The 9,111-nt window shown below is 43.8% G+C and overlaps 1 protein-coding gene across 1 annotated transcript; it reads right to left on the bottom strand.

Annotated features, from left to right (window-relative positions):
* Positions 1-1,505: 1,505 nt before the first annotated feature.
* LOC133895409 (protein DETOXIFICATION 27-like) lies at positions 1,506-7,922 on the bottom strand. Its single transcript, XM_062335707.1, has 8 exons — positions 7,498-7,922; positions 5,492-6,033; positions 5,323-5,409; positions 5,168-5,224; positions 2,503-2,741; positions 2,290-2,408; positions 2,067-2,153; positions 1,506-1,952 (listed from the first exon to the last, which is right to left on the bottom strand). Exons 1-8 carry the CDS (start codon positions 7,762-7,764, stop codon positions 1,905-1,907), a joined length of 1,446 nt encoding a protein of 481 aa, XP_062191691.1. The 5' UTR covers positions 7,765-7,922; the 3' UTR covers positions 1,506-1,904.
* Positions 7,923-9,111: the final 1,189 nt, after the last annotated feature.

Raw genomic sequence — 9,111 nt, 5'->3', positions numbered from 1 at the left:
CTTCCCGAGCTGTTATCTCCATTCCATCGCCTCCCAGTGCTCTGACCAAGGTCCTCTTCTGCTACAAACAATCATCAAATTCCAAGACAACAAGCGCTTCCGCTTCAAAACTATCTGACCGAAATATCCTGGATACCTTGACACAATCAAGAGCGCTTGGTCTTGTCCACTAATTAATGCAGACCCATTTTGGAAGCTAGATTGGCACCTTAGGAACATGGCCAAGGCGCTGCGTTGCTGGAGCAACAAGTTCGTAGGCAGCGTGAAGACATAATTACAGGTGGCCAAGGAAGTGATTCACTAACTGGATGTCAACAGGACTTCCAATGGCACACAAAGGTCTCCAACAACCTGATCATGTTCTGGCGCACAACTACCTCAACACGCTCTGAATCTCCAGGCCTCACTGAGTCTCCAGGCGTCTAGGACTCTTCATCAGCCGCACGACGTCCACAAGCTGCGCCGCACCTCCGTGCTTCCTGGATTGAGGCGCCGACTCTTCTCTGTTGTTATTTAGCGCCTTGCGCTCATGTATATATTTGAACATTCACTTGATCAATGAACAAGCCGCACAATACATTGCCTAAACTATTCCATATGATATCAGATACCTCCTCCTGAGACCTTAGCTTCTTCTCTACCATGAGCGACCGCACATCATCCGCCATGGGCACTCCCATCTCCCTGTGCCACAACCCACCCTTCCAATCTCCCAAGCAATTCACAACCTCCATATCTCTAGGGCTCTGCTGTATATATAGAGGGTGGGAGATAGGGCACGGTAATATTTTCAGCCGATCAGCCTTCCTCATACCTCTTGCTCTGAATGGCCCGTGAATCCATGATCTATCATGCAGGACCTTCAATTTCGGCCTGTCCCAGTGTCCATGCACGAACGTCCCATATAAGCTTTACCGGCCAATATGTGGTCTCACTCGGTGGGTGATGGACGGACTTGCATCCTCTAATATTACTAAAGCAATGTCACCGATAAACAGTAATAGTGACATTAACCCTCCATCAACTGCCAGATCTGAAACGGACGCATCTGATTGATTGGTACAGTAAAGTAGTGCACAGTAAAATCGTTACAGTACCATCGCTACCGTAGATACTGTTATGATACTGTTTATTCAGACCCAAATCACTGTTCATTTCGGTGACATTGCTTGGTGATGTCAGAGGATGAGGATGCGAGTCTGTGATGGCCGGTCCCCTCGCGCAAGAAAGTACAACCTGTTTTTGTCGAGCTTTCGCTTAATTTCTGGTTGTTTGTTTTAATAATATAAACACTATCTCAGCCTCTACATCATGCACATAGTCATTTCATTTCTATGCTGTAGAAGTTAAAAACCTTAAAATCAGATACTTCTCTTGTACTTTATTGTGTACTCTGCAAGAGCCGGACTTGGAAGTCTGGTTTTTCCTCGGCAAAGAAGCAAGGCTCCAGATCCAGACCAAATCACGATATTCATGTGCAAAACAGTGGGAGGCAAGATGGTCAATGACGGTTCTGCAAACTTTGCTTAAATAGCACTCAGTATTTGGATCTTGAAACCTTGACGCAAATTGCAAAATGCATGTTACATAGCTACAAAAGAATCACAGATATTATCACCCCTGTGACTCCTCTGACGGTACTGCCGTTCTCTGTGGAGTCCTGATAGGTGAGTATATTCAGGAACCGGTCGTCAACCGCCAACTTTAGTTGGAGGCTTGGAGCTCATCTGCTCATGGACGTATTTATACAAGCATAGATAATGCATACGCATTGTTTCTTCCGGATTGTTTGGTTGTACTCATTTCATTCTGATTTTTCTTTTTCGGACCCGAAGTGATCATCATTCAGCTGAGCTCAAATGTTCCCTGTGTCTAAGAAACCGCACCAGTATTGCCGAGCAGCTTCATTTCGAGCTGGCCCATACTTGCATTCTGGTACTGGCTTTCTTGGCCTGCAAAGGCACAACACGAGGCAACCAAATGAGTTCGAATCTCCAAGGAACAAATGCGCAGGTCCATTTTATGCCAAACAAGAAAAGCTGGAAAAGCCAAGATGAGATGCTCACCTCTTCGTCCCAATCGCATCTGACAGTGAGGTAGGCCAGTATCAGCGTCTGGACGGCGGTCCCGCCAATCATCCCGGACCAGATCCCCTGGAATCCAGACATAAACTGTAAAGATCGGTCCAAGCTTTGGCGTGTGCTTTGCGCGAAGCTGATGCCATGATAACACTATTCTGTAGTTCTGCATAGGTTCGTTGTGTGATCTTTGAAGTGTTCAGAGCATTACCCCAACTCCGAAATGCAGCGGCCAACCGAGAATGGCGCCCAAAGGAACTCCGATGAAGTAGTAGGTTCCGACGTTCACGTAGGCAACCAACGCTTGCCATCCAGAACCAACGGCCACCCCTGCAGCAACAACAATGACGATGCAGAGCCCTGATTAGCATTGCTCATGTCTCGCCATGCGCCGCATGTTAGCTTTTCAGGTTCAGCAGCTTGCCTGAGAGGACGGGCTGCACGCTGTTGAGGAGGACGGTGAAGGCGAGCAGCACGGACAGGGTGTGCACGGCGTCGAGCACGACCTTGCTCGACGTGAAGAGGAGCGCGATCTGGTCGTTGAAGTAGAGGATCAGGCACCAGAAGACGAGGCCGATCACCACGGAGGTCGTGACCGAGACGACGATGGCGAAGCGCGCGCCTTTGCCTCTCCCCGCGCCGAGCTCATTCGCCACCCGCACGCTGCCGTTTGCAAAAGCTCACTGGTTAGTGACAATTGATCAGCTCTTAGCACAGTAGCGGACTCAGCATTTTCAACTTGAGTGTATATATTCATTGTACTCGTGCCCGCATACATCCGTCCCGCTTATGCCCACACCATCGCCACGCCCCACCTAACTCGAGCTTGCGCCACCGCCGTCACCCTCCAGGTTTGAGCTCACGCCCACGCCCACGCCCACGCCACACCACTATGACCCGCTCATGCCCGCATCGCCGCCGTCCTCCATCTCAAAAACGCAATTATTACGCAGTCACACACACAGTCTCATCTTATCAGGAATCGACACACTTACGCATACGGTCGTCACTCATATCTCGAGGGCACCTAGGCCACTATGTGTGGCTGTACGGGGTAGTGAGTTGTGAGTTATGGTCATGTTAATGCCGGTTAGGTCATGCTGATATGTGCTTGAGCCGTTGTGAACCGCGGTTCTAGGCACACCTACAAAACATAATACTAGCTAAGTGTACATGCGTTGTAACGAAAATATAAATATTAGGCGCGGTGACATCAAGCATAAACTAAAGGTATGCAGATGTGAATGCACTATAGGAGCGCCGCTGAATGAATATGTCGGGAGCGATGTTATAGTTTAATTTGAGATGGAATTTGAAAAAGGAATATGAGATTATCCACTAATTTTTCTTCTAATTTCTTCAAATATTTTTATTAGTAAAACAAGCCTTATACCCGTACTCAGTAACAAGACAGAGAGGTTAGATGATGAGAGTGGATAGTAAAAGTGGATAAATTATTTGAATTTTAGGAATTTTTATTAGATAAGAGAGAGTGGAGGGAAGAAGTGACGCGGGAAACAATTTGTATTTTATATAGTTGACATATAAAAAAAATTACACAAAATTTTGGTGTACCTGCCACTGCTGAGGCATATGCTGTGCATGAACATACGTACGTACGTGGCTAATTCATGAGCGTGTGCTGGGAAGCCGACTAGCAACTTTCTTTTTTTAAAGTCCTCTTCCTCCGTAACTTTCTTTTTTTTAATGTTTTTCAAAAAAAACTTTTAAGCAAAAGTTATCGAGACAAGTTATCGGAAAAAATTATCGAGAAAAGTTGTTAAGAAAAATTGTAAAAAAAAAATCAGCACAAACTTTTTCAAAAAAAAAGCTTTCAACACAAAGTTTTAAACAAAATTTCCATTATAAATTCACATGGACCTAAAAAAGCCCCACCTAAGCCTCTCCGCTCCCCCGGTCTTGGCCCGCAAGCCGCGCCTCTCTTCCCACAGCCCGGGCGGCCCAATGCCCGAATCGGAGAGTTTTTTTTATTTTTATATTTTTTAACTTAAAATATTAAATAAATAGATTCATGATAAAAATATTTAAAAAATAAACGTACCGCCCTCACTTAAAAGTCGGATGAACAGTAGCCGTCGCAAATTACTGTTTATGCATCTTATTTTCTATTCAAAATAGTAGTTTTTTTGTTGCTCTAAAAATTCTATAAATTTTTATATGTGTTTTATAATATATATGCAACCCATTTTAATTGGATTCATCTAAAAAACATGTGTAGAATTTAAACTAAAATTCTCCAAAAAATACCACTTTTATAAATTCTAACAATTATTAGGGTCTCAAATAAATTTTTAAAAATATGAAAAAAATAACTAATATTCTTCTTATATGATTGGCTAATTTCTAAAATTATTTTCAGCCATAATTTATATGGTGAAAAGGTTAGTTCCTTTATAATACTCTATTTATATGTATTTTTATCATTTCATGTGATATTAATCTTTTAATTCAATTTGAATTCAAAGAAAATTCAAACATATACAAAATTTAACTATTGGAAATATATCAATTGTAAATATTTTTTATGTATAGGATGGAAATATTTTTTATTTATAGGATGGAAATACTTTTACAAAATTTCATGTGATATTGTTTTCACCATATAAACTATGGCTGGAAATAATTTTAGAAATTAGTCTATCATATAAAAAGAATATTAGTAATTTTTTTCAGATTTGTGAAAAATTATTTGAGACCCTAACAATTGTTAGAATTTATAAAAGTAGTCTTTTTCGAATAATTTTAATTTAAATTATACGCGGGCTTTTTGGATGAATCCAATTAAAATGGGTTGCACATGGATTATGAAACACATACAAAAAGTTATAGAATTTTTAGAGTAACAGAAGAAAACTATTTTGAATAGAGCGCAATTTCGATTGCTACTGTTCATCCGACTGGCTAAAAGGCTGAGCGCGGTAAGAGAGATATTTTTGTAAATCTTTCTAACAAGTATATTTATTTAATATTTTAAGTTAGAAAATATAAAAATAAAAAAAACTCGCGGACATGGTCGAGCGCGCACGTGACTTCACAAGTCAGGCGCACGCTATTCGCGGCATACTTACCCAGTTGCAGCCAAGAAGCCGAACGGAATCATCATCTCCCATCCATTGATCGTCAGGCTACATTAGGATCAAGAACCAATGCATTGCAGTTAGATATGGAAACTGATTTGGATGTGAATGGCGAAGTACTGCTCTGGATGCTAAGTACCAATTACCATATGGAGAGTGCATCCACAGCGATTTCAGCGTTCTTCAGGTACCCTGTCAGCAACACCAACACTCTGTAGTACCAATTCTCCAAGCTGCAGTATATGAGCAAATTGTGATGTTGTTAATGGCATGAGTTTGGAACAACAAACAAATGTTCCTGTCAAATGGACGTACCAGAGCATCACTCCGGAAGCCGAGGAGAGCTTTATGAACTCCCAAAAGTCGGCGAACGCCTCCATCGAAAAGCCCTTCCACGACAGCGGGCACCCGCCGCCGACGACGTAGAAGAACTGGCCCAGCACAACGAGCCACCAGGACAAGTCGGCGGCGGCGACCGCCCCGACAAAGCCGAGGTGGAAACAGTGCACGAGCACGTACGTGACGACGACGTGGATGGCGAGCGCGACGCCCGCGGTGACCGCGGTCACCCAGTTCTTGAGCTGGCTCTGCAGGAACCGGGTGAGCGGGAGCAGCATCGCCATGGCGAAGTGCTGCGGGATCAGCCAGATGCTCATCTGGCCGGCGAGCCGCGACACCTCGGGGGACTGACCGATCAGCAGCAGCAGGTCCTCCATGAAGATGTACGTCGGCGTCAGCGCGGTGGCGAAGAGGAGGAGGACGACCCACGAGCGCTGCAGGTACACACCCAGCATGTGGTGTTTCTTGGCGCCGAACGCCTGCCCACACAGCGTCTCCAGCGCGCTCGCCATGCCCAGCTACCACAGCAAATAAAATTATTACTGTGATGGCGCACATTTTTTACTACTTGTGGCATTATTAATTGGGTAGTCAAATATTCTACTGCACTACTCTACATGTCGTGAGCCATGACGAAATGACAGAATAATTAGAGTTCGTGACCATATTGTATGGTTTCTGTGAGCTGCATACATAGGCGACTGATCTGATTGATGCTTCTGTACACAGTAGCAGACGCGGATGCTGCGGCCAAGTCACAACAAGACAAACACGCATAGAGTAAGAACGAAAGAAAATGCAGAGGGTGACAACGATCGATCGAGCACTGATAAGACGCGTGTTTGCATGTCTTCAAATAGGAGACTATTCTTCCGACTAAAAATGACAACATTGTTCGCCCGATTGGTTCATTTGGGATGAACCAAATGAAACCCAAAAAAATCAAAATCGTTTATCTCTTGGCAGTCTATCGTCGACAGCAGCCGTCCACATAAATGGAGCACCAGAGATCTCTCGCAGATCGCAGCTACCGCTTGGACCTATCCGACATAAAAGGTGAACGGTGAAAGATACTAGGACCCGACACTTAAGTTAATCCCTCCGATTGCAAATATAAATCATTTTAGATTTATGTATAAGAATTAAGAAAATAGATCAAATAACTTTATTGCTCTTTATTTATTCTGTATTGGAAAAAATAACTTATTCATTTGTGAGAGTGGTAGAATTTTTTAAACAAGGATAAGACGGAAAAAAAAGAAATAAATGCATAGAAGTTCGAGAATAACTTATATTTAGAGAATAGTTAAGGAGGCTAAAACAACGTATATTTACAATAAGAGAGAATATTAACCATGTTGGTGTTCCTGTCATTCTCAATCGTGACAGCCAAATAAACACGGCTCCTTCGTACCACCATAAACAAGTATCGCAAATATCTCAGTTGTACCGCATCGCTGTTTTAAAACAGAGGTCAAGTACCACGATGATCCGAGGGCATGTACCAAAGGAAGAAGATGAGCAAAGTCAATCGTCGATCGGTGTCCAACCAAATAATTATGTACCAACTTGGAGGTAAATTAACATTGTAAAGTACAGCTCGAACAATATTCAAAGCCATTTGTTGCAAACTGCCAACAAAATTGCAGATGCATGCAGTAATGGCCACTTGATCGTCCATACCATTTGAGCAAAAAAGATTTTGATCGGAGTGTTCGGTTCTCAGTCGCAGGTACTCGTATGTTTCGATGGAAATTGGTCAGTGGTTATTGCTTGGCTACTCTCACATCATTCAAATCAAGTGCAAAAGGCAAGTTCATCCCAGTGCTAACTGGTTAATTGGACAGTTCACGCGAAGGGTAGCAGTCTCTCCTTCACACGATCTGCCTCTAGAAACAAAAAGAACAGAGAAGAAAGGCTGTTTGTGTGGTTAAGCTCGAGTGCATGCATCATGTAAGCATATGGACGCGTAAGTAGTGTACCAGGAATCCAAAGTTGAAGCCGGAGACGACGGTGGCGGCGATGGAGAAGGCGGCGAGCTCGAGGTCGCCGAGGTGGCCGATGAAGGCCTGCGAGACAACGTTGATCCCGTAGAGCGCGATCCGCTGGAAGATGGCCGGCCCCACGATGCGCCACAGCTTCTTCGACTCCACCCACCACTCCACCGCCGCCCGCCTCGCTCGCCCCTTCGCCGTCGCCGCCTCTTCGCCGCGCGGCTGCAGCAGCGGCGCCCGCGCCTCCTCCTCCATGACACCACGCTGCGTACGTACACGGTTGCTAGCTAGCTAGCCGGCGTAGGAACTAATGGTTCCGCTACCTCTCCGGCTCTCCCTACGGGTTGGTATATAGAGAGGCTCGGCGACGGGTCACGGGAGCCGCTGTCGCGGTATCGCTCATGGTGCATGTTGCGCGGGCGCGTACCTGTTCGCAACCCAACCCAACCAATCTATTTGGTGCCATCCGGCCGGAGCATGGGGCGAGCTGCGTGCGATGCACAAAGCCTGCACGTTTCGGCTGGAACAGGGTTGACTGCAGTAGGGGCACTTGCTACGCGCCAAGATCAGCTTTTCGGGTCGGCAGATCACAGCTCCAACTATAACAATTTTTTAATAGATATTTCTAACTTTAAAATTTTGTAGAGCTAAGTTATAAATGCATTGAAGATATTTTAATGAATTATCTTATTTTTATTTTAAATTAAAAATATATGCTTAAATTAATTTATTTTATATATAAATTTTAGATCTAAGATGGAGAGCTATAGCCCTACTAAATAGGTCTTAGTAGGCTTAGGGTGAGTTTTGTTATCTGCATATGGCTCATCCTGTCTCATGGGATGCAAGCAGCAGATGCTTGGTTGCTTGTATGTCACTCTGAGTATGGCTCTCGGATATAAATACATGCACTCAGTCTGACTCTACAGGTATGTGATGCAAATATGTTTCTACAGAGCTAGACTTGCCAAATTTAGCATAGTGCTCAGCTAATGATGTTATTAGTATGTATTAAGTGATATTAATATATTTTAAAAAATATTAAATTTTAATAAGATAAACTAATAATTATAATAGTACAAGAACATAAAAATAAATACTTATTTGTACAATTTTTCTTATGCAATATGTCTTCGTGTGAGCTATCAAACACCATCTCTTTTTTGTCAAACTAAATAGATACATACAATCAAATAAATTACTGCTCAAGGTACTCAACTTAATTAAGATGAACCTAACTCATAAATACGGGTCAAACTTAGACATGCAAGTAACCAAACGCACTTTTTAGAGTTCTTGCAATCCATCCCATAATTAGTCTACGTGTACAACATCCAAAGGGAAAGGAATACCGAGTGCCTGCCAAATACTAATCGCCCTAGGACATCGTAGAAACAGGTGCCTGATATCCTGGCACGCCGAGCAGAAAAGACATTGGTTAGCCTCCCCGCTGTTTTAGGCTTCATTTGGACGTGGTAGGCGGCCGCGTAGACTCATCAGCGAGAAGGAATTAAGTGTGTCGCCAATCAGCGAAGCATACAGGTCACTACTGGCCCCTAGCTATAGTTAACTACCCTACCATTGGGTCCCTCGAGCGCGGGG

Source organism: Phragmites australis, chromosome 16, assembly GCF_958298935.1.
Source record: "Phragmites australis chromosome 16, lpPhrAust1.1, whole genome shotgun sequence".
NCBI classification, from domain to species: Eukaryota; Viridiplantae; Streptophyta; class Magnoliopsida; order Poales; family Poaceae; genus Phragmites; species Phragmites australis.
This window is presented reverse-complemented; position numbering and strand designations above follow the sequence as displayed.

Excerpts from the sequence above, each read along its gene's own strand:
- LOC133895409 (XM_062335707.1), bottom strand. The coding sequence starts at position 7,764 with ATGGAGGAGGAGGCGCGGGCGCCGCTGCTGCAGCCGCGCGGCGAAGAG. Across the intron at positions 5,225-5,322 it reads GTGGATGCACTCTCCATATG|CCTGACGATCAATGGATGGG; the intron begins GTAATTGGTACT and ends ATCCTAATGTAG. Across the intron at positions 2,154-2,289 it reads CGCTGCATTTCGGAGTTGGG|GGGATCTGGTCCGGGATGAT; the intron begins GTAATGCTCTGA and ends TCTGGATTCCAG.